Source organism: Filobasidium floriforme (assembly GCF_021052385.1).
Source record: "Filobasidium floriforme strain CBS 6241 chromosome Unknown HD553scaffold_1, whole genome shotgun sequence".
NCBI classification, from domain to species: domain Eukaryota; kingdom Fungi; phylum Basidiomycota; class Tremellomycetes; order Filobasidiales; family Filobasidiaceae; genus Filobasidium; species Filobasidium floriforme.
This window is the reverse complement of record NW_025763622.1, coordinates 401,016-427,615: the sequence shown is the minus strand read 5'-3', so window position 1 is coordinate 427,615 and position 26,600 is coordinate 401,016. Positions and strand designations below refer to the sequence as shown.

Below are 26,600 nucleotides of genomic sequence, written 5' to 3'. Positions count from 1 at the left end.
CAAGTGACACTTCAGACTTGACAGACCTAGACGTCTCGGAGTGAACGAGACCGCAGGGGACAAAGGCAGATTCTGATTTACGACAGCCTAGTGCACCGACAAGTTTTCGAATTCGCAGTCTACAGATCTACAAGTTGTGCCATCGTATGCTGACATGCTGGTCGATCTGCATTATACCTTTATGATCTATTCAATCCACATATGCATGAAATATGGACGGTGGCGCGCTTATCACGTCGCGCTTTTCATGCACCCCAGGCCGTGAGGTGACCACCCCGCACCCGGTCCTGATCTGATATCGATGGATCCTTTCCTCGTCCTTTACACTGATACGTAGACGTCAAAGAGAGATCGCCCGCTTGATGCTCTCGAACCTCTTACGGCCTGGCAGAATTGTTCCGCACCGAATAATAGTCAATCAGCAGTACAGGATGACCAGCAACAAATCGTTCATGGATAAAGTCCTCGCTCTGCGACCGGACATGGCCGGTGCAGATGAGAAGGAGAAGGCTACTATCTCCTCCTTGATGTCAGAAGCATCCAAACTGAGTAGCGATATCCAAGTCAGTCGGCCGCTGATGAAGACATTAGTACAATGCTGTGTGGTGCTGAACCTTGCTTTGTTAATAGGCTCTCGACGCCAAGCTCACCTCCCTTACCTACTTGCATTCGTTACAACCCACACTAGCTGATGTCGCGTTATATACCGAGTTGCATGGTGAAATGGTGAATGCAAACATCTCAACTCGGCAAGACTGCAAGCTGACATGGCCATGGATCCGTCCAGTCGCGTATGAAACGTGAGAGGTACTACACCTTGCCTGCAGTTACCCGCTACTACAACCACATCCAACACCTTCAACCTGTCAACGAAGCCAGAACCTTGCTCCGAGATACTCCCTTCTTATTGGTCGAGTTTGATCTTGACAACATGCCTCCTATCGAGCGAAAGGTGGAGGTCAAGGAAAAGAAACCCAAGAAGGAGGGCGCCAAGGCAGCTGAGAATGAGAGCAAGAAGGCCAAGTCGGCAGACAAGGCGGCTAGTCCCGTCACCAAGACCGAAGACAAGCCTGCCGCTTCGGAGGAGCCTGCCTCGGCGGACCAACTCAAAAAGCAGAAGAAAGAGAAGAAGGAGAAAGCGCCTCAGCCAACTGAAAGCAAGAAAGGCAAGCCTGCCGCTGAGCCAGCCGGCCCTCCTATGCCCAGCATGATCGATCTGCGAGTCGGGAAGGTTCTGGAAGGTGAGAAAGGGACTGGACTCGTTGCGGAAATACCAGGGCGCTGATACAGTGCTACTGCCATTCGACTGCCTAACAGTATCTCGACATCCAGATGCCGACAGTCTTTACGTAGAGGTGGGATTTTCATCTTGTCGGTCTTCACAAGCTAGATCAGCTCATCATACCAACTCGTACCCCTTTAGAAAATTGACATAGGAGAGGAGACTGGCCCCCGGACTGTATGTTCGGGATTAGTCAAGTACATGAAGGAGGAGGAAATTCTCGGTCAAAGCCTCGTCATTGTGGTCAGTTGATGCTTTTCGTCGTGTCCGAGTCTGACCCCTCCAACGGACGATGCTCATGTATAAACATGCCCCTTTTCGTTATTCAGTGCAACTTGAAACCTGCGACCATGCGAGGAGTCAAATCATACGCCATGCTATTATGTGTATGTCGATGTCGCTGTATCCTGCCTCATACTGTGCGCTGACAGTAATCCTTATAAGGCGTCATCTGCGGATGGCAAGGACGGTGGACTAGAATTCGTCAAGCCGCCCGCGGAGAGCCAGCCTGGCGAGAGGATCTACTTTGAAGGCGAGAAATACGAGAGTGAGTCCTGGTATCATCACACCCATGGCCCGCTTGTTTCCTCGTTTGACGCTGGCTCGATCGATCTCTCGCTCGTCAGACCAAACCCCGGAAACTCAGTTGAACCCGAAGAAGAAGATCTTTGAGACCATCCAGCCTGTGCGTACCGATTCCCGGATCAGACCGAGTTGCATCTCGTTGTTCCTTTGACCCAACGTCGCCGACTGACTCCCATGACTCGACTCGGATGTTCTCCGCAGAACTTTACCACGTTGGATAGCCTGGAGGCATGCTGGATCGATCCCGAGACCAAGAGCGTTCACAAGATCCGCACCCAGCACGGTGTATGCAAGGTCGCCAACCTCGTCGGGGCTAGTTTGTCTTGAGGTCTTGAACGTGTGCTTTATTCGTTATGCGATAGTGTATCGCTCTTGACGAATGATCGCGAATGCCCATCTCCCCACAACCCTCTTGAACATCTTGTCATTCATTCACTCATCATCCATCATCATTAGCATCCGATGATCCGTACTATCGTGGCTGCTTGTCGGTTCCTGAGGGGAATGCGCTGCTCTCTCTCTCCCTCTCCCCGTTTTTGCTCCCGAGTGGGACATGGGGCTGGCTGGGTGTCTGGGGCACTAGCTCGCTAGCTAGCTTAGCCCCCTTCGCTGCTACGATTCGAACGATCCCCTCATCGTCGTCGTCGTCGTAGACAACCAGCTCACTCACTCCCACACGCCATCATCCCGGGTCAAGAGAGATTGCCGTTCATTGCCCTCGACCCTCCCCTACCCCCCCCCCCCCCTTCGTTTGACAATCGGATTCAACTTTCGAGATGCCGAGCCTCGCCCTTCAGGGTCTGCTAGCAGACCTCACCAGGGACTTTCACGGCGAGCAACATGGCCAGTCGGTCGATGTCCTCCAGTACTGTGCAGACTGGTTTCAAGCCAAGCTGCGGTCCGAGGCGAGTCACTTGCCAATGTCAATCCTGTGAACCCTTGGCTAAACTCTACCCTTGCCCTTTACCCTTGCTTTGCATAGCGAGCGGCCGCCCAGCCAGCCACCCTGGCCAAGGTCGGACCGACGACGACCATGGCTTCGCCTCGCAAGTTTCCCAATTTCCCGACCATGAGTCTTCCGCAAGCACCTCTGAACGTTTTCCAAGCCCACCTGTCGCAACCATCGCCGTTCTCTGAACACGCTCCTACGGACTCTCCCTTCGGTGGAGGCGGCTTGCTGTCTCAACGAAGAGCGACACTTGCAAACACTGGTGCTTCGGCCAACTATACAATGGGAGTCGCGCCCTCTACAGTCAAACACTTGCCTCAACTCGCTGAAGAAGGCTCTGCAGACGAGGATGCCATCATGAGCAATCCGGCCTCTGGCGGCTCCGATGCACCCAGCTCGTTTGCAAACTTTAGCTTTAGCGAAGGAGTCTCGGATCCACCTCACGACGAGTCTTCCCCCTTTCAGAACGCCAAGTTTCCACCTCAGGCCAGCTCTTCTGGCACCGCCCATGCGTCGTCCGATGAGCTCCGACCCCCCTCATACGCCCTGGGCCGACGGACCTCCGTCTCGGCGGAATCGCTGGTTCCCAACGACCCTGCGTTTGGCGGGAGCGCCTTTGCTGGCCAGCTTGCTGAGCAACCGCTAGACAGTGCCGCCGAGCCTTCTTCGCAACCGGTCAAGACGGACACTCAGCTTCAGAGGATCAGGCAGGCTATCGGGCAGAATTTCCTCTTCCGCAACCTCGATGAAGATCAGGAGCGGGACGTCCTCGCGGCGATGCGGGAAGTCCAGGTTCAACCTGGCGAAGTTGTCATTCAACAAGGTGCTGCCGGTGACTTTTTCTACGTGATCGAGTCTGGAGAGTTTGACATCTTTAAACGGGAACTCGATGCTTCGACCGAGAATCAGGCAGAAGACCCGGACAATCGAGGCAAAAAGGTTCACACGGCGGGACCTGGCGGTTCGTTCGGTGAACTCGCTTTGATGTACAAGTAGGTTGATTGTGACCTGATCGAGCGACCTAAGGAACGTACAACCCCTAACCACAAATTTTACGGTATCTGTTAGCGCTCCTCGAGCAGCCAGTGTTGTCGCCAAGGGAGAGGCGACGTTGTGGGCATTGGACCGAATCTCTTTCAGGACCATTCTATTGGATGTGAGTATGCTTGTTCCATTGTCGACATGTCAGCACATTGCCTCTGATACGTCTTCTCTGTGTGCGATCGTCCAATCACAGCATACCTCTCGCAAGAGGCGCATGTACGAAACGTTTCTGTTGAGCGTGCCGATCTTGGCATCTCTCGAGGGCTACGAGCGGGCCAAGATAGCGGACGCCCTGGAGTCCCGCACGTTCCAGTCGGGAGAACAGGTCATACAGGAAGGCGAATCTGGTGACGAGTTCTACATCATTGAGAGCGGGACCGCCCTCGTGGAGAAGTCCGACACGGGAGTCATCGGAGAGCTGAAACGCGGAGACTACTTTGGAGGTCAGTCACTTTGTACCAACCTGACGGACACCGTGCTGATACGTCTATCCCCTTGAAAAGAACTTGCCCTTCTGAACCGAGCCCCGCGAGCGGCAACGGTCAAAGCTGGTGGTCAAGCTGGAGACAAGCTGAGGGTCGCTGCGCTCGGTGAAAAAGCCTTTACTCGTTTGTTGGGACCTGTTAGAGAGATCATGGCGAGGAAAGCTGGGGAGATGTACGGTCTGACTGGTGCTTATCGCTCTTAACGATTCATCGCTCGTAACGCTTCGCGCTGTAGCAAAGTTGTATGTATCACATTTTCGATGATCAAAATGTCTGCGAAGCAATGCTGCCCGCCAGCAACAGCGGGAAGGCGAGTGAGTATAGAATGAAATCGAATCACAGGTGGTATGGTATGTAGCGAGATGAACCGATCAAACACGGAACGATGCAGCCAATTTGGTGCATTAGCGAATTGTTCATATGCGTCCCTGACGCGGTGCGGGTGATCCCCTTGATGGCGAACCATAGGCCTGCGGTGCGGGTTGGCCACCCGGTCCATAGCGTGCCGGACCCGATGGCGCATTACCCCTATTGCCCTGGGGAGGAAGCTGGTGATGGGTTGCAACGTTTGCTGGATGATATGGTTGCTGGTAGCGCGGGTCGCCGGCGCCCGGCTGCGTTCCTTGTCGGACGCCTTGTATTCGAGGCGGCTCAGTGGATCTAGACCTGATTGGATCATAGGCCTGCTGACCATAAGGATGATTGCCGGGGCGGGATGCTTGGGCTGAAGGTAAGATTGGGCTGGAGTGGGAGGCGTTGGGAAGCGAGCGCGACGTGGCTTGTGGCCCGGAGTTCATCGGCCGGGTAGGAGGGGGTCGTACGTTTGCAGCAGACAGCGCTGGAGATGACGCTGGACCCGGTGCGCCCGCCTTGCGCTCGGCCGCCTTGAGAATTTCGTCACTATCGATATATGTACCCGGGCATCATGTCAGGCGGGGATCGATAGAAGTCTTGCATCGTGTCGAAACTCACTCCAAGAGGTTGAGGCAAGCGCACGCTATTACCCATTCTACACAATCCTCGTTTCCCTCTCCCAAAGTTTGCCAAACCTTCTTCTCGTCCTCTGTCCGGCCCGTCACCGTGATCCGAGTCCCGCCTCCCTTCTCTGGAGCATTTTTCGAAATCTTGCCAAACTGCCACCGACTGCTAAGTACTGCGATGGATTACGAGATCACTCTGCGCCATCACTCACTTCGACTCTTCGCGGCGGAATCTGATGACCAGCGTAAGCAAAGTAAAACATTGTCCAAAATTCGGCGTTTGGATTTGGTTTCGAAATTTGATACAGAGGGGTATCGTCCGAGTTTACGATCTTATAGATCGGGCTCCTGACTCCCGCGTTCTCGATGGTCCAACGCAATTCCCGCGATGCTTCGCATCTGACGACATTGGATCGACTGGGCGTCGACTTGGATGAATGCGAGCTAGTGGAAGCCCCAGAGGACGGTCCGTGTCGAGCCGGTGGAAAGAGTTTGGCCACGCACAAGTCGCCCTCTGGCGATGGTGTCAAGAGGTAATTGACCGAATTCTGCGGTCACCATCGAGAAGATTGGCTTAGTGGTGGCTCTTTACATGATCCGACTAGATCTGCGACTGACGTGATCGGTATGCCTGTTTCGTGGGCAAGGTTATGAGCCTGCTGGTCGAGCGGTTCTTGACCTGCACAAACGTTCACTTACAGATACGAATATAGGATATTGTGGGGTTGACCTATGGGATCAAGAAGAGAATACGCAGGAAAGGAATGTGCGGGACGAACCCCGTCAGCGAATCCGACCGAATTTACGGAATGATCGTTTTGTGACCTATTTACCGTGAGGGGTGACGATCAGGGTGGGCAAATGGTTTGGCATCGGTGCATGATGAGGCGAGGTGAAGCTGAATGTGACGAACGGAGGTAGCAATGAGATGAGTGAGACTGCCTCGCTCCGATCGAGTCTGGCGGCATCAGTCGAAACGCTTACACCGAATAAATGGCTGTGAGCGACGAGCGACGAAGAACGAGAACTCTGTCAATATCCGCGTCGAAGCTTGAGCGACGGATGTGTCGACAACGCATCGTCTACTTACCTGCCATCGTGACCGTATACTGAAATCTCGTAGGGCGTGTGGTTCAAGGTTTGCCTCAAGGCGACAAGGCGAGTTGATGGATACGCCAACGAGGCCTTTAAAGGTGTACTACTAGGTCACGATCCTGCCGCCGTGTATCGCGTTGATCTTGCTCGAATTCTGATGTACACCTATAGCTCCTGTCTTTGCCTTGGACGAACGCAAAGCGGTTCGGAGAGGTTTGACAGGCCTATACAATGATAGTATCGACTTTGCAATCGTGGTTGTATTTGTGGTTGTACCGTCCGTGATGAAGGAGGGAGCGCGTGATCACGACGCAGAGCACCGACGCTCGTGTGGTCAGTGAGCTAGGGCTGAGTGATGGATGCTTTGACGAGACTGGTCTCTCTCGATCTTGCGAGTGCTACTGGTCTGCTAGATCTGCTAGCTACTATCGCGATCGACTGATCACAACTGAATGTGACCGATCATGTTGTTCTTTTGTGGACCGAGAGAGGGAGAGGGAGAGGGATGCCCACCTGACCTCGACCTCCCTTTTGTTGACAATCATCCCCCCGCATAGAGCTGAGACTCGAGGGGAGACAAGGGCCATCCCATCGATCGATCGCACTTCGCCCTTTATAAGTCACGTGATCGGGATGGCTCGTGAGCCTCGTCGAAAGGCCAGAACTACGGAAGCTACACTCGTCACCACCCCAACCGTTCAAGGAATTAGCCACCCTGGTCACTCTCTCGCTCGATTTAACCTATAGCTGCCCTGGTCGCTTTGATATCGTATCCACGAGAACAGGTCCTGGGTGTTCTTTCGCCGCCATCCAGGCTCTCCCTGTCTTTTTTTCCTGCATAGAGGTTCCGCCACATCTTTCTCTTGCGACGATCGAAATCTATGGCTGGCGCGTCCACTCATCATGCGTCCATGCTGCATAAAAGCCTGGTCTTGGTCGAACTCATAGGCACATCGAGGACCTTGGCTGCTTCAGAAGTTGGGACTCTAGCGAAAAATCTTGATCCGCCAATAGCTCCGCTTCCCCGGCATCGGCTGCGGGTCGATGTCTCGTGCAAATGTCAATATTGCCTCTCTACCTGCACTCCAGCTGTAAGCAATCGTCGCCTTGAGGCCTCTAATAACGACAAGTCGAGCTTGGTATTCAAACTATCTTGTCTCTGCTACAGGCTGGGGCTTCTTCTACCGTGAAAACACCTACTGCGCAGGTCCCCGCTCTACTTGCAAAATCTCGGCCTCGCTACTCATCGGTACATGCGGACCCTTCTCGTGAGACGATGATACGCAGGCATCGAACATCCCTCGCCTATGCCGTCGCCCCACCAGAAGATGAATGGGTTCCAGTCTCTCCGCGAGAGACTCCAAACAGGAGCGGCACAGGCAGGCGCATCGAGGAGCAGGATCGCAAGGCACGCGTTCCCCGAGCGGCGTCTTTACCATTCGGCGTGGAACTGCCGCAAGATCTCTATTCCGATGAAGTCTATGGGGAGGGAGGTCTGGTCGAGCAAGCCAACTGGTTTTTGGACAAACCCCTTGTTCCGGATGCCGTCATTCCAAGCACCTCTAGCTGGGACGGTAGCCTCAAGAATAGACACCAAGCGAGCTCGGCTGTCTTTTCCCGTCAGTCTATCGCGAATTATGACGCTGTAGAACCCGTCTTGCCGAAGCTCGAGGCAAGAAGAGTCCCGCACGCCAAGTCCTCGATGACTCGCGAAATCGATTACGCCGAGCAAAAGCGGCTTATGGACATGTTGGCGATCCCGCCCACAGTGGTATCTCCTATGCAAGCTCATCTACGCGACTTGTTCTACGCTTCTCGCCTTCCTGGGGACTCCGGGCGTGCGTTCCGGGACCTCTACGAGGTGATAGAAGCTGCGGAACCCAGCATGGCAGTCTGGCAGCATCTCGCGACTCATCTCAGGTTCTCCTTTACCCGCTGGCAAAGACGCCCACGCCCGAAGAACAGATTGACAGTCGATCCGCAAATATGCCACATATTGGTCTACTTGAAGCTCGACAGGCTGGACAAGGCAATCAATCTTGCCTCGGAGTTGCTTCGCAACAAATCTCACAAGAAGGATACAGCCGAGGTCATACCTTTTTCCGCGACACTCGCTCGGCACTGCGTGGAAGCTGGGCAAAGTGAATACGTAACGAGACTGGTCGCTGCCAGATATGATGGCTTTGCGCCTTGCTTTTCTTCCAACCAATTGAGGGAATCAAAAGCGGTAGGGTTGGCATATCGCTCGTTACGGGAATCAATGAGTATTGCGTTTACATCGATCAAAGGAGTTGACGACTGGGTCAGAGGGCAGCACGAAAAGGACATGAGAGAACTAGGCGCCGGTCCTCTTTTCGACCATAGAATGCTGCGACTCTCCGTCGCTGCTATATTGGCGTGTCTGTCCGTCTCCTCGGTCAACATGGCCTACCAATTCTACCGTGCTTTTGTCGATTGCCAGATCGAGGTTCCCCTCGAAGCGAGCTCGCGATTGTGGGAGGCTCTGGCTCAACAAGGGTCGGTCGCTCAAGCATGGGAAATATTCGACATCTCAGGAGGATCCAAAATCCTGAACAACCAGCACGCCCTGCCAAATCGAAAAGTGCTCAGCCGGATACTAGACCTCGCGCAGGTGCGAGGCGATGTCACGCTCGCTCAAGCGACCTTCGGACTGATCGCCAGCGGCACCGCCACTCCGTCGACGAGGGATGTCACGGCCATCCTTCGAGCCCAGGCGAACGCAGGCAGGACAAAAGATGTCGACCATACTTTGCGGCGTCACTTTGGCGCTACCGTATCTCGGCTGGCCGCACAGAGAAAGTCGGACAGGAATGCCGGTTCCAGCTCGCTTTCGCAGCGGCGTCAAGAGCTTAATGCCCTGGAGACCTTGGTCCGTGCGCATGCCGCTGCCGGCCATGTGACCGAGGCTGAGCTTTGGTGGGAGCGGCTGCGTGCAAAGTGCGACTCGCCCTTGTGTGAGGACTACAACGTAATGCTGCACCTTCATTCCCGTCGAGGTGACCTCTGGAAGTGCCAGCAATTGCTTGAAGATATGGCTCGTTGCAAGGTGAAGCCCAACGCGATCACCTACACAACCATGATGGGAGCATATACTTCGAAAAAGGACTATCGTTCTGCTGCTGCAATGCTCAATCGAATGCGAGATGAAGACGTGGTGATGGACACTATCGCTATCGGCAGTGTGCTCAATGTCGCTATCGAAGCTGGGAAATGGACAGGGGTCAAGGAGATATACGAAACCCTTGAGCCGGATACGCAATCAGATCCAGCGATTGCCGGTACCATGTTGAAAGCTATGCTACTTCTAGGCGCACCTTTCGACTCGGTGAAACAGCTCTTCCAGGAGACGTTCCCAGATGCCAAGTATGCCTCTAGCCGAGCTTGGTCGATTCTGATCCAGTCGGCTTGCGATGCTGGCCAGGTGGCAAAAGCTCAGCTTGTGTTAAACGATATGCTCACAAAGGCCGAGGATAACAGCCGGCCCAACCCATACGCATTCACAATACTGGTAGCGGCTCATCTCCGAAACGGAGATTTGGAGAGTGCAAGGCATATCTTCAGTCGAATGGACGATCTGAGGATACCCTTGACTTCGGTTGGCTATTCTCTCATGCTGAGAATGCTGCTGAAAGACGGATCTATCAACAAGGACTCAATCCATCGCTTTGCGGAAGATTTGCTGGTGTCCCGGCCTTGGCGCCATGTCGATAATCACGGTCGTGGTCGGGATACTGAAAATATCCTTACGCCGGTCATCCTCGAAGCGTCCGCGGCGGGCAACACGCATCGAGTAGAGGAATACACCCGCAAATTGGCACATCGAGGGGAGCTGCCATCCTTGACGATGTCTACCATACTCATGGATACGTATCGCAAAGCCGGTCAGATAGAAAAGATGCAAATGGTCTGGAACCATATTCATCAACTTGCGCGTCAGGCTCGTCAGTCGGAGGATTCTTCCAGTCCGAGCAATCTTCTGTGCATACCCCTCTCAATCTACCTCGACGGCCTGACTACTGCATGTCGTCACCAAGAAGTGTTCGACGTGTGGCAGTCTCTTGCTGCCGAAGGATTTGGCTTTGATGCCCAAAATTGGAACCACCTTGCCGTAGCTTTCGTGAGGTCGGGACGGCCCGAGGAGGCCTTCGAAGTCGTTGAGAACGTACTCTTGACGCGAGCTGAAGAAGTGGCCAAGAGGCGATCTCCCGCCTACAGAGATCCGGCGCTGCCCATAGGAGACGCTACTAAGTCTTTGTCGCGACAATCAGTATCGAGCCTTCCCCTGCCGGGCGAGTTTGAGGATGAAGCGGTCATGAGGCCGCCAAATCGGCGGCACCAATATCGATCGCACACGGAAGATAAGGAGGAACAGACCCCGATCAAGGAGACGGTCTCAAATATCGTTACGAAATGGAGGCCAAGCGATCTATCGTGGCAAGCATCATTCTTGACGGTTGCTGTGCTGGAACGGGCATATGCCAAGCTGGAGAATAACATTCCGGTCATGGCTTTGCTTTCTGGAGAAGAGGAAGAGATCGAACCGCAGAGGCAATCAGATGCGGACGGAACGATGCAGAAAGCGACCCCGCTAGTGCTGCTTGCTCGATTGAATCATCGTTATGCTCGAACGGTCTCATTAATCATGCTCCACCGTCGCAAGCGGCGATCGCAAGCACGAAGAAAGGTTGAGAAAGCCAAGGCCGCTGGCTCAGGGTCAACAGCTTGATCGCCAAAGTCAGATTGCAGTTATGCGATTTAGCTAGGCGTGATGCTTGTGTAATGAATGCCGAGACGGCTTCAATGTAGCAGCTACTTTGATGCAGTTTCGTTTGGAATAGTACAAGCTTGAAATGTCCCTCAGATATTCTCGGTACATACATCTGCGACTATAGTTCTGAATGTCGTTGCGAACAGATCCGGTACGGTGGCGGTCAAGTTCAAGGCAGGCATTTGCAGTACGCTGGTTCTGGAGGACACGGGTCACTCTTGCCTTCTCAAGCTCCTTGATCTGTGCGGTATCTGGCCTGGGACCGAAAGAGACTGTTCTAGAACTTGGCGGATCTCTTTTGGACTTGAAACCAGCTCGGTCGACATGGACAGAACTGCGTGAGCCCAAGGCTGAAACATATCTCGAGTGCTCGGAGTATCATTGTGCAGGATATCAAGGGCCTCTATGCGTGAAAACCTGTACGCAATGAGGGCGGTAGCAAGAGCTTCCCTGGCAAGAGCTTGCTTGCTTTTGGGTGCATTCACTGCCATAATAGAGGTATCTCCCTCTGCTTCCTTTTTCTTCGATATCCCAGAAGTGCGAGAAAGGAAGGCGAAGAATTCATCTGGTGGCGGCAACTTTTACTACCCTGGCGGCAATTGCCTGAAAAACGCGATTCTAGGTTTTGGACACGCGATTCTCAATTTATGAAGCACAAGGTCCGCCGGAAGCAAATGTTGCTTGTGGTGGAAGCAAAATATCCGCAAATTCGCGTATATCAGCCGCAAATTCGCGTATATCAGCTTGTTTTAGACTCACCCATAATTCCTGTAAAGACCCCCCTTCAAAATCGCTTCTCGACAAAGGTTATTACGCATCTTATGTTCCTGCTTGCTGCCTACCATTCTTGAGTGTTCTATAGTCACCTGTGGTATCTAATCTGCCTCAACTGGAAAAGTGCTATTTTTGAGGAGCGTTATGCAAGGAAGCAAATTTGCTTCCTTGTGCCGATGCGCCTAGTTCAGCTCACAACTGCTAATCAAGGCGATACTTCCGCTATATCTGTCCTGCTTCCGACGCGTTTTCTCAAAAACGCTATATTTTTACCGCCAGGGTAGTAATAGTTGCCGCCACCAGATGAATTCTTAGGAAGGCGGGCCGATGATGTAATGTTTTTTGGCCGCGGGGAGAACCGCTTCAGGGTCATTGCAGTCAAAGGTTGGTAAAGCTGGATCAGGGCTTTCTACAGGGAGGTTCTTTGCATGAGTCGTCTGTGCCAGCTGTGCCGATATAAGCATGTTGTCACACTCAACATCTTCCTGTCCGCCCATGGGCAGCCGCCCCCAGGGCAAACCTGTCATCGTCAGGTTCTTGGCTGGCGAGGGAGCCCGGTGTCCCAGTAGAAAGCAGTGTTGGAGGCTTTCGAGTCGCCCCTGAAGAGGGCTCGTAACTTTCCATAGCCCATCCTACAGAAGAGCCGTTGGTGAGAAGTTGGAGGGCAATGGTAAGGAAGATGAGAGAGTTGCAGTCAAAGGAATGACTAGGACGGATACGGTGGGAGAAAGAAGGAGAGCAAGGGAAGCTCTAATCGAATCGGTGACGAGGCTGGCGGTGAGAAGTAGAAAAGCTGAAGTCGATTGTGATTACCGGGGATCAAATGGCGGTAGGACTATCTTGGCAACGGCCAGTTCAGCTCGTCATGTATGCAGCACGCACAGGTTGCTTATTGTAGGTCGTTCCGATGATAATGCATTGGTACTGGGTTACCGACCAAGTACAGATGGTGACCCAGTACAGATAGATATGGTGACTCGTATTGTTCTTGAATGTGGGTCACGGCAGAACAAAGAAACATAACCCTCTCTCCACCTCTTTGTTCCCCGTGTCTCAACTATACCGGGCCGTTTGTAGCAACTTGATTTTGAACACATAATACACAGCTTCACGCAAAAAACACTTACATCACAAAGAAGACCTCATCTTTGAGCTTACACAGATCCATCAGTATTGTTAAGAAGGCCTTCATATCAACTGATACTGTGTCTCTGCTCTGCTACCACCATCTCTGTGTAGTTTAGACTATCAGCAGCTAGGTTGTTTGACCTCTATGGCATGAAAGGTAAGGTCAAATTTGACTGAATATCACCTTCCTTGCACGCGTAAACATACATCACGTAGCCGCACGGAGACACATTCATTTGAAGATGAGTCTTCCAACTTCCAATCCTCAATGCTCCATCAGTGCTGGTGCAATCTGCTGAAACTGAACAGATATAGACCTCCATGACCATGTCTTACAGCTCCATGTAGTCTAGCAATAATTCGAACCATATTAAATATCAATCTGAACTAAGATTGTTCCCCAGTGTCCTTGAGACTGGTTTGGCTGTGCGGCCACACGTAAATATCTGTTTTTCACGAGTTGCAACAACTGGCGCAGTATACTCAACTACTAGTCGCGCATCATAAGTCCGCCTGCTGCGCGCTGCATTTGCTAGATGCGCGTGATTGTGCAAATCTATGGAATCCCGCTTTGAACCGCACAATCCCACTATTTCAGAGCCAGCATCAAGTATCCATATCAACGAGTAAGACCTTGGCAGGGATGATCCAGCGGGAACAGCATCAAGAGGTGACATCCGAGAGTTGCAAGGACGACATGGTTATTCAAAGTGATGATCAGGACTTGCTCTCCGTCGATGTAGAGGCGGTCATGACGCCTTCCACACCTCCCGTCTCCTTTGCCAGATGGCATAGCATCTGATCATATCGCTTGAAGGTACAACAGAGATCAGAGGCTTGAGAAGACTGAGGACGGATTGACCTGCTTAATCTGACGCCAACGTCACTTCCTCTTTCTTCGCCTTGCTTGGTGTCAGCTTTGCTTCCTTCTTCTGCAATCCAGCCAACCTGTCTTGAGCCTTCTTCAGTTTGGCTTGCCAAGTGAAATTTCTTCTTCGCAATCCCATTGATGGAATGTCTAGCATCACAACCGTCTTCGCCCCGACTTTGGTGGCCTTTATGTCAAGATCCTTCATTACCAACTCAGTCAAGCAATATACAAACCTACATCAGCAGGTATACTGATCTTCTACTCAAGTCCAAGGAACATTGTCTCTATTGCTGAAAAGCCAACACATCTTCACCAGGAATGCTAATCTTGAATCCCAATGGCACTCTGTCACTTGTTTTGGAAAAAGGCATGTGAGTATTTGTCATCAGCACATGAAGGCAGTCTCAACCACAAAGTAAACAACAGGAAGCAAAAAGGAAGCAAAAGGCAGTGAACAAGAAGGATAGAATGTGAAATAAATTACCAAACTTATTCAACCACCAAACATCCAAGCTTGTTCAACTACCAAACAATGAGATTGTTCAACTTTGCCACCATTTGCCCCGTCCCAGAAAAATATGTATAGCAGACCATTTGGGTCTGATTTCAATCCCCTCTTTCTTTCATGTACTACTTGACATTGTATTATAGGCATCAGTGGTACGCACGTCGTACATACGCGGGATGTAGATTTTCACCTCGTACAGAGGTCCGTTTGGAGACTCTCTCGGAGACCCTCTTGGAGACCTATTAGAACGTGTGTTCAAAGATGTCTAACTAGCACCTTGTATTAGTTAGACATCCGTTATTACAGTCATTACCCTACCCGTACCTTCTAGTCCCGTGTGTTACTATTCAGGCTTGCTGGCAAGCCTTATACATTGTGTAAAGGCCAGGAGCCACCCCCAATGGGGAATCCCCTGGACAGGCTGACGGGACGCAGGAATGAGGCAAAGTATGGGTAGACATCTAAATGTGATAACGGATGTAGAGCTATTACAGAGGTACTAGTTCTACATCAACACAATTATACCGAAAAGTACCCCTGGCGGGAGTTGCCTACGGGAATCGCGTACAGCACGTCCGGTGCGTCACGTGATACCTATAACACATTGATGCATCCAACAAGACAAGATAAGCTCTAGTAACACACCATTACTATTGCCTAGGTACATCAAGTAACCAACCTTAGTGGATCTAGCTGTTACTTCACAATAAAGACGGGGAAGGTGTGATGCAATGTGCATGCCAGTCAAGATTGCCTTGTCAAGCTTGAACTGCTGCTGATTGTTGTAAAGGGATGGGGAGAGATATGCAACAGATGGAGGATACATGGCATAAGACCAAATGGAGGTGCACAGTATGGTAACTGGCAGCGGTAAAGACTAATTGAGATGCCAAATAGGGTTGTTATATGTAGGTATATGTGATTCAAGTGAAGTTCAAAAGTCGGTTGGTTGATTTTGTGGTGTTGCGAGAGGTTTATATGTCAATCCAGGACCAGTAAATTCATCTTGGATTCCTGACAAGTCCTCTGGAATAAGTCATTGATGTATTGGTAGAATGATTTGCCCTGATGTTGAATAAGTTGATTGATAAGTCAAACAGTAAGTTGATGAATATAAACCCTAACAAGGATGGACTTGCCATTCACGTTCATCTTCCTTATCCATATATCTTTGGATTTGTATCCCTTACCCGAACCCGCTTCATCTAAGCAAACTTGCAACATTCTCCCAACTACCTGCAAACTACCTTAAGCACCCTACGCCTTACGACTTAGGACCTATCTTGATTAGCGACCTCCGCCATAACAAAATACAAGTCATATTTTGTGTCTAGAATTACACCTTTGCAACCCAATCACACATCTGTTATTTCAGTAGTCACAACTCTTCTATCCATACCAACAGACAAATCATGCAAATACAGGAGTTCCGAGAAGGAGGAAAGACATCCCTTTCTCTTCTTCAAAGGGGATTCAGACTTCTCATCCCTAGGTTCGTTCCCATCACCTTTACCTTTCCCTTCATCCCTTTCACCCCTTCCCTTTCCAGCTTTGCACTTTTCAACATCAACAAGGACTAGCTACCCTTGTTGGATAACTGTTAGGTTGCCAGCATCCTGTGTGTTCTCCGGGACTTGCGTGGGGTAGTAGATGAATAAATGGGTGTGATAGCAGATGAATCACATATTACAATAGTGATCATAGTAGTCAGACATAACCTATCGTATTGTATAAGTACCTGCTCCGCTGGAGCTGCTGGCGGAATACCCGTTCGGATGTACGTGATAGTCGTACCGCGGATGGCTATAACAATAACAAGCAAAAGTCATCAAGAATCATCCAGTAGGACAGTGTTGAGATGACTGCAACATATCCAGTTATAAGTCCAGTTGTGAGAGTTACTAATCTCTCGCCCAAGAGTCAGCTTGATCCACACTGGGTATCAAATCCAAAGGTGCCCAGTCTGAGTTGGAAACTCCTGCTGCAATGCATTTTTGTTGGCTCAAGGACGAACCCCTCAAAGACTTCAACCGGCAATGATACGCAAGCTTTGTTGTTACCCATTGATGTGCATTGGTGCAGAGTGTCAAGGTCATCCTGAGTGAGGAAAGAAAGCCGTGAGGAAAGAAAGCCTCCGGCTACTACCAACGTGCAGACCAACGGGTTCTTTGACGACCAGCTTGTGTCGCGCGACTCGATGTCGACGCAACTCACCTCTACTCGCCTCTATTCCCCCCTACTCTAGATAATCACCTCTCTATCATTCATACTCCCATAGACTACTTTACACCTGTGTTCTCTAGCTAATTACTAGGGATCACAGGTGAGGCATAACTTGTAGTGGTTCTGAAGATATAGAGCTAATTACTAGGGATCACAGCTTGTCCCTGCAATTGCAAAGATGAGGACTGAGACTCTCAGTCAAGATCACAATCTTCCCACCCCCCCCTCCTATCATTGTGACAAGACTGTCTGTCAGAGGCATATCAAAGTCACCAACGAATTCTTCTTGCTTGCTTGATCAAACCAGTATTGCTTTACTGGTTCTTTCCATGATTCACATTTTCAGCTCTGCTGTCACAGGATCTGCAAAGACTCGTTTCTTAGGCTATGAAGTAGACTGTTCGATGTTGTACAAAGCTGTCCTGTCCCTCTTGTTCATGTCAGCCACAAATTGTATGTATGTACTACATGAGTGATTACACCATTACCCCTAAGACCTGACCCCATATAAACTGTTAGGTTATGTTTGCAATCAACTGGCTATTATACGTCTATTCTTCAGAGTGCTATGTTGTGCTAGTAAACTGTTAGCAAAATTTGGCGGCAATCAAAATCATGCAAGGGTTTGAAAGTAAACCATCCGCGAGCAAGAATGTGTCTACTTTGACCTCAGACTTCTCACTCTGTAGTAGAGGGCCAAAAGACTGCTCCATCGTCCAAATCAAACTCTTGACTTGGTTCTAGCGTAGCCAAATTTCCTAGCAAACCCCAGCAAGAAGCAGGTAGCACGAGACCAAAATTGTAGACACAAAATATCAGGTCTTGAGCGTCGATTCTTGGCGACTACAATGAGACGGAAAGTCGTGTGGTCTGAGCGATACGTAAGTGCTAACATCTCACTGGCGTTGGCATATCAAACTAGCCACTTTCCCTTTTGGGCCTATTCTAGACGTATAATAGACACTTTGCGATGTTGCAAATGTACCCTTAAGTTTCCTTGCTGATACGCATCTACCGCATCCTACTGACTTGCAGGACGGGGTGGAGCGGGGGTGCAGGGAAGGGGGTGGTTTCCTGTTGCAGATGTAAGCTCTTGACTGCAACAAGGCCAGGTTATTGAACGGGCGCAAAGTGATTTAGCTGTTTGGGGTAATCCCTGCAGGGTTGTCACGTGACTAGACGAATGCACGAGTCGCCCCTACGCCTATAGAACAGCGAAACTACTTACCTTCAATTGTTTTAGAGTAGTTTACATGACTTATACAGTGATTTCTATGGGAAACAATAAGGATGAATGAAAGTGTTAAGATACGATCAAGGGCGAATTTTGGTGGTGAAGTATATTAAGGGTGGTCTACTGAAGGAAACAAAAAGAGGGGTCCCCCAAAGGGAAGTGACTGGCCTTTTACTAAGTGAGACCCACAAATTTGGCTGGCGAATATGACATAGCAACATCAAGGTGGCCAATGGAAGGAAGGGGTGGTCAATGGCAGAACAACATATTTGCATGTTATCTGGCCATAACATTATTGCCTGATCTGGCAGAGTGAGTGACAGGTGGGGTGGACATTGACCCATGCGCACAAAATGAGGGTCAATTTGCCCAAAATTTTTGATCTGCAACCTGGTGACATTCCAGTGGGACTAATTAGCGGGTTTCACATTACAAAAACAGGACAATAAAAATCATCAGATCTAAAAACAGCCGTGTAATGCTGCAGTGTAGAACAGGCATGAGAACAAACAATTGCAGGTGGGTTGGAGCTCCAGTATAGATCAAGAGAGTGATCAGGTACCAACAACAAATCCAGAAGATGCTCATGTAAGAGAATCAACGATATTTGAAGCAGATCACTGTCTTGTTGGAGCGGTGTAGAAGTCTTCTTTACAAGTCGTATGACAACCCTATTGAGATCCACCATAGGATTGGCTGTTGTCGAGCAATAGTAACGAAGCGACAGGGTTCTTTAGGCAATTTAGGCAAGAGAGACAATGTTATAGCAACCTCTACGGAACACAATAACGACTACCTTATTGCTCAGCAATAGATAGCTCCAGGGCAACAGGGTGATTTGGATGGAACTGTTGGGGAACTCTATAACGGCTTGACGCGGGATTCAGAGCTTGACTCAAGGCTCAGGGCAAGACACTCCTGTACATGTTGAGACGTATAAGCAGGTAAGAGGGTCATACAGGAATTCACCAGGGCAGATGCGCCTCAACTGGTGGTGCTAGAGGCGTCTGACGGGGATGACTGCCAAAGGAGCTTTCCACTTTGCTTCATGCAACACCCCTGTTGTGGTCGGGCCTAGTGGTAGCGGAGGGCTGGCCTAGGTGACAAGTGTCAGTGGACATCACACTGAGGCAGAGATACTAAACAGGAAGTGCTTGGTGCTAGTAATGGCAACGATCAAAACGATGACGTGATCGTCTTCAAACAGACGTCATCTTTTGAGCCTAAAAATCTGTGACCATGATCGTCTGTTTGACCTTCTAAAATGATCAAGGACAATCACGTTTGACCTTTTAAGACGGTCAAGACGGTCAAAACAGGCGGTCAGAAGACAGTCATGACCTTCTGTTCCATGACCATGGCCATCACTACTTGGTGCCCTTCCTGACAGTGAAAGGCTGGACAAAAGCTCCAGTTTTGGATAGTGAGAGGTGGTTGAGTGGCTCAGGTCAGGGATGTCACATATAATAATAATTTTTGGGAAAGAAGAGAGAACAAGGAAGGGAATGTATAATTAGGCTGGAACGGCCAGCTATATATACTATTTTGAAAAAGGTACAGGTCAGGGCTTACCCCCCCCCCCCCCTCCCCCCCTTGAATGTGGTTTCAATTTGTGTCTCCTGGCATTGTTTTTGCCCAGCTACAAGGCAGGAAAGGGAAAGAGCCGGTGCCCAGGTGTGTATCCTCAGCGGGCATTCTCAACAGGAATACTCAATGAGTATCCTCAAGGGGGGATTTTAAGGGGTCTCTGTGTTGTCACACCTCAACAAGAAGACACAATAGAGATATTGATTGTGGTGACACATTGGGTTGGCACACCATACACAGGTGTGGGAGGCCCAGTTTTGGGTCCACCCGTAACAGGCCCTCAAGGAGCACCAAAGCAAATGGTTGATTTAGAGATCTATTCCTACTACCTGTATTAGATGATGCTTTATCTGTTATACAGTCAATACAATTTGTCTAGGCTACAGGTCCCGCTCAGAGGAGCATCTCGACCCCGACGCTGCTCATCCCCATCATTTGTTCAGTTTTTACGGGTCAGAAGCAATTTGTAGCTCAGTGGTCAATCAAACATTTTTTCTTGTACAGTACAAAACACTACTTCAAACTGCAACACCTATCTCATGGGTGAGAAAAAAATCAAAGGTCATACTGCTTGTTTCCGGGTTAACATGATATCTGTGAGATTTACAGTCTATCTGGTGGACCTCTCCGGGCTCTTAAAAATTCTGCTTATTTGCTGAGTTGGAATGAAGAGACTTGGGACCCATAGTCTAATCGGAATGTTTTTCAAACAACTCAAGATTTGGGTGAGGCTGCAATCAACCAGCTCCTTCATGTGATGACTGGGTAGAACTTCTGATTTAGTTCTACTCTATAATGTATATGTTGTTTCTTAGTTAGAGCTCTTCCACCAAGCATTGTGCTTTGTCTAGTGCTAGTCAAACTGTAGCCTTTGCCTAGGAGGTTTGAGCAACAATTCATCAGTCAAAATTTGGCTGGTATGTTGATCTGCTAAATGTGATTTGGGATTGAAATCAGACACAAATGGTTTGCTATATATACTCTTCTGATAAGCATGTCCCATAGTGAACTTGCAACTGGAGTGGTAGCACAATTGTGCCTCTAGACACATATTGCGCCACCAGTCACAATGACATTACCAATATGCGACACCAGTCGCATAAGTGAGTCTGCGGTTGCACAAGTGTGACTCCAGTCACATAAGTGTGTCTCCAGTCACAACATGTGATCCTGGTCACATGTTGACCCTTTGTGCTGAAGATTGTGCCTTGAGCATTACCTATGATGTCATAGCATGCCAATTTTCAACAGTCAATATCGGCCAAGGCCAATCCAGACGCAAAGTTGTACACGATGTTCTTGTCACCACATATGTAGTAGATTTGCCGGCTCTCCAATCTGTTGAAGACTATGTAGCCAGAGTCGAGTCACACAAGGACACTGTCATGGCTAGCCTCAATGTGCTGGAGAGCTAGCTCTAGGCCTCTCCACCAATACCATGGTGGTGGATTCTGTCTATCACCAAGTGCTCAAGGAGGATCTTGATAGAGTGGCTCATGTTAAATACAAGGACACTCATCCCGTCAAATTTCTGGACAAGAACAAGCAGAGTAATCCCTTCAGAGATCTCAGATTGCAATACAAGTGTTATAGCGACGCGCGCGTACGCCGGACTCGAGTCGTACCAACTCCGGCGGAGTTGTTCAAGGAGCATATCGTATTGTACCACTTTGTATCAGCATTGTAGTATATAGTCTTTCATCTGTTATTACATCTATATACCCTAGTCCTACGTTCTACATTACTCCCGGATATGTCCTCACAGGTATACATCGAGCCGGTCTTCCCTGGAGCCTTCTCGACGCCTAACAGAATAACAGATCATCCGAGTTCCCCGGGTAATGACTTGAACGTAGCAACTGGAGAACCGTTGGTGCTGAGCAGCATAGGTTCTCCCTCTCGGCCGGAGGCTCATATTACGGTCACCGGCACCTTCTACCCGAATGGTACTCCGACGGAGACGGTCTTGATGATCGACTCAGGAGCGACCAGTTTGTTTATAGACACCGAATTCGTCGAGCAACACGGATTCGACCTCATTCCTTTAGAACGACCCCGACCACTCCTGGTCATTGATGGGAGAGAGATCTCTTCCGGTGCAGTTACACACCGGGTACAAGCTAGACTACGTATCGGTAGACATACCGAAACGGCGTACTTCTACGTATGTAGCCTCGGAACTTTCACAACGGTGCTCGGCCTACCATGGTTGAAGGAGCACAACCCCCGAATTGACTGGGAAATGAGCGCAGTAGCGTTCGAAGATAAGTGCGTCCAGAACGGATGTACACCAGCAAAAGAAATAGTATACTCCCCCGTGGATTACGAAGCAGAGGAGAAGGAGTTACGTTCGACGGACCGAATCAAAGGAGGGGTCACCGAAGAACTAGTAGTGGCCTACCTCAAGGCCAATGATGAAGAAGAAGAGAGGGTGAGGCGTCCCGACTTATGGGATTGGGACGACAAGCCAGCGGAGAGTTTCCCGGGAGACCTGGACCCTCCCGAATATATGGAGACGTTACGGAAGGTGGTACCGGAGAAGTATCACGCTTTCCTCGGAGCGTTCTCCAAGACCAAGGCCGACGAGTTGCCGGCACATAGAGACTTCGATCACTCGATCGACGTAGAGGAAGGGAAAGTACCCCCCTTCGGAAAACTCTACAACCACTCCGAAAAGGAGAGCGCCGAATTGAAGCGCTGGATCAAGGAGAACCTTGATAAAGGTTTTATCAGGGCTTCAACGTCACCCGCCGCAAGTCCCGTATTGTTTGTCCCAAAGAAGGGAGGAGAGCTCAGGCTCTGTATTGACTACCGGCGTTTGAACGCCATTACCACAAAGGATCGGACCCCGTTACCGCTGATTTCCGAGACGCTCGATAAGTTAACGACAGCGAAGGTCTATACCAAGTTGGACCTCCGAGGAGCGTACAACTTGTTACGAGTAAAGGAAGGGGACGAATGGAAGACAGCTTTCCGTACTAGATACGGACTGTTTGAGTGTCTGGTGATGCCGTTCGGGTTGACGAACGCTCCGGCGACGTTCCAAAGGTGGATGAACCATGTGTTCAGGGACCTTCTGGACGAGTCCGTCGTAGTGTACCTGGACGACATCCTCGTGTTCTCTCCCGACGAGACTACGCACGAGAGACACGTGAAGGAGGTGCTGCGAAGGCTACAAGAAAATGGGCTGTACGCCAAAGCAGAGAAGTGTGAGTTCCACACAACAGACACGGAGTTCCTTGGATACGACGTGTCTCCGAGAGGGGTAAAGATGAACCCCTCCAAGGTGTCGTCCATAGAACAATGGGCGGCGCCTCGAAACCTGAAGGGACTACAGTCGTTCCTAGGTTTCGCCAACTACTATCGGAGGTTCATCACGAACTACTCCCAGAAGATACAGGGGATGACAAAGCTCCTGAAGAAAGGAGTGCGGTTTCGGTGGAACGAATCCGCAGAGACTGCGTTCGTAACGCTGAAGAAGGCGTTCACGCAGGCGCCTATACTGGCGCATTTCCAGGAAGATGCAGAGGTAACGTTAGAAACGGATGCCTCGGCCGGAGCGATTGGAGCAGTGATGTCGCAGAGAGGTTCGGACGGAAAACTCCGACCAGTAGCGTTCATGTCAAAGTCGTTAACTCCCGCAGAGCGGAACTACGACGTTCACGACAGAGAGATGCTGGCCATCGTCTACGCCTGCAAGATATGGCGACACTACCTGGAGGGACCTCACCCTATTCGGATCTTTACCGATCACAAGAACCTCGAGTACTTCCGAACGGAGAAGTTACTGTCGAGGCGACAGGCAAGATGGTCTCAGCTGTTGAACAGTCTGAGCTACACCCTGGAGTACAAGCCGGGGGTGATGAACGGTAAGGCCGACGCCTTGAGTCGGAAAGAGGAGCTCCTAGAAGAGAGCGAACCAAGACAGACCGAGACGATGCTACGGCCCATGAATCTCTCGGCTACAGCGCGGGAGATTCCTCCGCATCTACAGATCAACGGTACCCTGCCAATTCCCGGCGAGGACCTCCGGAGAGACCTGTTGCAAGGTTACGAGGCGGACGAAGTAGTCAAGGCCATCTTGGAGAAGATGGAGAGGGAGCCCAACGAGCAGGGTCCCTACAAGAAGGATGGCGAGGGGTTCCTAATCTACAAGGGACTCCTGTACGTCCCTGATGTGGAGTCGGTAAGGGTCCGACTGATGAAGTACGTTCACGACGGCAAGCTCGCGGGGCACTACGGGCGAGACAAAACGGAGGACCTCCTCTCGAGAGACTTTTATTGGCCCCGAATGAGAGACTGGGTAGGCAACTACGTGGCCTCGTGCTTGACGTGCCAGAAGAACCGCCGTCCCCGACAAAAGCCGATCGGAGAATTGGCCCCTCTACCTGCGGCGAGGAAGCCGTGGTCGTCTATCACTTGGGACCACATCACGGACCTCCCCGAGTCATTGGGCCAGGATGCAATCCTGGTAATCGTCGACCGCTTCAGTAAGCGGGCACACTTCATCCCGTGTCGAAAGGATAACAACGCCTCGTACCTGGCGAAGTTATTCTTCTCCCACTACGTCAAGTTGCACGGGTTCCCTGATCAGATCATCTCGGACAGAGGAACATTGTTCATGTCTAGCTTCTGGCGGGATGTGTGTGCTTTTGCGGGTGTCGAGAGAAGGTTCTCGACGGCATACCACCCGGAGACTGACGGACAAACGGAGAGGAGCAACTCGACGTTGGAACAGTACCTGCGGAGTTACGTGAACTTCCAGCAGGATGATTGGGCGGAGTTGTTGTCTCTGGCGGAGTTCGCCTACAACAACTCCAAGCATTCCGCCACAGGGATGTCGCCTTTCATGGCCTCCGAGGGGACTGACCACAAGTTCACCATCCGGATGGCCGAAGTGCCCAATGAAAGCGCGGATGAGTTCAGGGAGCGACTCTCGAACATCCACGAGTCGGTACTCCGGGCGTTGGAGCAAGCAAGGGTAGATATGGCGAAATACGCCAACAGAAAGAGGCGACCCGTTCCCGACGAGGGAATGGAGGTCGGGGATCAAGTGATGTTGTCTACGGACCACATCAAGACGGTTCGTCCAAACAAGAAGTTGGACTACAAGACCCTCGGACCTTTCAAGATCACCGAGGTCGTGGGAGATGCGAAGATGGCGCGAAGGTTGGAGCTTCCCGAGCAACTGCGGCGGGTACACCCCGTGTTCCATGTCTCAATGCTGATTCCGTACAAGCGGAACGAGCTGCCCTCGCGGGAACAGGTCCCGCCTCCTCCCCCAGAGGTGATGGATAACGGTGACACCCAGTGGGTAGTATCTGAGATCGTAGATTCGCGGAGCAGGAAGCGGGGACGTCAGACGCGTACCCAATATCTGGTGCGGTGGGAAGGTTACGAGGATGAGTATAACGAGTGGGTACATCCGGAGGACTTCCACCATGACGACCAAGCGGTGCTGGATTATCATCGACGATACCCAAACAAGCCGAAACCTGCTTTCGAGGAGTACGGCGATGCCTAGGGCGTTCGGAGCTCGCCCGTAACGGGGGGATCCTGTTATAGCGACGCGCGCGTACGCCGGACTCGAGTCGTACCAACTCCGGCGGAGTTGTTCAAGGAGCATATCGTATTGTACCACTTTGTATCAGCATTGTAGTATATAGTCTTTCATCTGTTATTACATCTATATACCCTAGTCCTACGTTCTACATTACTCCCGGATATGTCCTCACAGGTATACATCGAGCCGGTCTTCCCTGGAGCCTTCTCGACGCCTAACAACAAGATGATATGTTGTGGGGTGGGAATTGGGAGGTGAAACTTGGCTTTGGTCAGGTACCTTGTCAAGACATTCTCAAGGTATGTATTCAGGTAGCGGAGCGATACACTATCCTGGAGGCCCTTGGCGTGCTCGAGAAGAATGGAAGAGAGTTACACGAGGATGGTGGTTATAACAAGCCCACAAAAGTAAGCTTGCGGTTGGTTGTGTTCTCTTGGAAATTGGCTGACCTGCTTCCTTTAGGCCCAGTTAGAGATGGTCTTGGAACCGCCTCAATCCATGGCACCGCCAGTACCTTCGCTTCAAACACCACCACGGTGCTCACAGCCTTCCAGAAAGGTTTGCAAGACGATGGCCGACGAGCCTGCACTCCCAAGCAAGACTGTCGCCATCGATCATGCATACAAAATATTTTGACCAAATCCCCTCTGAGCCTGCTCCCAGTCAAGACAAGCTTCACCGTATCATGAAAAAGGTGTTTCAGGGACGGCCACACACAACTCTCTCTGTACATCAGCCAGGTGAGCCTCACGGTTGCATATCCTCATATCCTCCTACTCACTCGACCCAACCACTGCAGACCTTGAGGTTAAGACTGACAAGAACCGCGTGAACATATCTTGAGGAATCCAAATGAAAAAGTGACAAGGTCTCTGCTGGCATTGTCATGAATAGTGCAGGCAGTTGTAGTCGCCAACTAGGGTAGTCGCCGTATAATAGTCGCCGTTTTTAGTCGGCGACCACTAGTCGTCCGTCTAAAATTAGTCGCCGACTAGTGGCTTGACGACCACGACTACGTCTAATATGCCAAGCTTCAATCCAGTGCCGACTAGTCGCGCGCAGTCGTCTGATCGTCATGTCAACAACAACTCCGTTGAATCGTTTCCTACATCCGCACAGTGGTTCCTTTCAAATACAAACAGCGTATGAGATGCCGTCTGCATACGTTTGAATGTCATGTCGACTGTCATCGTCGGTCGAAGATAGTGTTCTAGTTTGAACGCGTGAGAAGGTTCGACCGTCTAATTTGTTTTGCTTCCGCGAAAACAACAATCCGACTCGCGACTCGTCATCATCGAAAGACTAGTCATGCACCCTAGTCAAACTACCTTTACACGTCTTGCTCCATACAATCTTACAACAACTTCTAGAACATAGACATCCTCTTCTGGACGTGTGGATTAACTGTCAAAGCTAACCACGCGACGTTCTCGAACACGATGGAAGCTTCGAGTAGCGCCGGCGCGTCCGGTTCCAGGTCGGGCCTCCCTTCGACGCCGACCA

The 26,600-nt window shown here is 50.7% G+C and overlaps 4 protein-coding genes across 4 annotated transcripts; 3 read left to right on the top strand and 1 right to left on the bottom strand.

Annotated features, from left to right (window-relative positions):
- The first annotated feature begins 255 nt into the window (after positions 1-255).
- Positions 256-2,348, top strand: HD553DRAFT_302252 (putative tRNA binding protein). Its single transcript, XM_046178720.1, has 9 exons — positions 256-563; positions 631-726; positions 788-1,241; positions 1,318-1,355; positions 1,424-1,525; positions 1,612-1,668; positions 1,727-1,829; positions 1,909-1,967; positions 2,069-2,348. Exons 1-9 carry the CDS (start codon positions 363-365, stop codon positions 2,192-2,194), a joined length of 1,236 nt encoding a protein of 411 aa, XP_046040010.1. The 5' UTR covers positions 256-362; the 3' UTR covers positions 2,195-2,348.
- A 117-nt stretch (positions 2,349-2,465) lies between these two features.
- HD553DRAFT_2765 (cAMP dependent protein kinase regulatory subunit) lies at positions 2,466-4,655 on the top strand. The gene is made up of 5 exons (XM_046177963.1): positions 2,466-2,772; positions 2,850-3,808; positions 3,885-3,972; positions 4,054-4,303; positions 4,364-4,655. Exons 1-5 carry the CDS (start codon positions 2,644-2,646, stop codon positions 4,546-4,548), a joined length of 1,611 nt encoding a protein of 536 aa, XP_046040009.1. The 5' UTR covers positions 2,466-2,643; the 3' UTR covers positions 4,549-4,655.
- HD553DRAFT_2756 (uncharacterized protein) lies at positions 4,561-6,897 on the bottom strand. The gene is made up of 8 exons (XM_046177910.1): positions 6,416-6,897; positions 6,310-6,322; positions 6,159-6,223; positions 6,025-6,055; positions 5,944-5,956; positions 5,538-5,873; positions 5,318-5,478; positions 4,561-5,245 (listed from the first exon to the last, which is right to left on the bottom strand). Exons 1-8 carry the CDS (start codon positions 6,420-6,422, stop codon positions 4,762-4,764), a joined length of 1,110 nt encoding a protein of 369 aa, XP_046040008.1. The 5' UTR covers positions 6,423-6,897; the 3' UTR covers positions 4,561-4,761.
- A 245-nt stretch (positions 6,898-7,142) lies between these two features.
- On the top strand, positions 7,143-11,312 carry HD553DRAFT_2754 (uncharacterized protein). Its single transcript, XM_046177901.1, has 2 exons — positions 7,143-7,511; positions 7,589-11,312. Exons 1-2 carry the CDS (start codon positions 7,302-7,304, stop codon positions 11,165-11,167), a joined length of 3,789 nt encoding a protein of 1,262 aa, XP_046040007.1. The 5' UTR covers positions 7,143-7,301; the 3' UTR covers positions 11,168-11,312.
- The last annotated feature ends 15,288 nt before the right edge of the window (positions 11,313-26,600 follow it).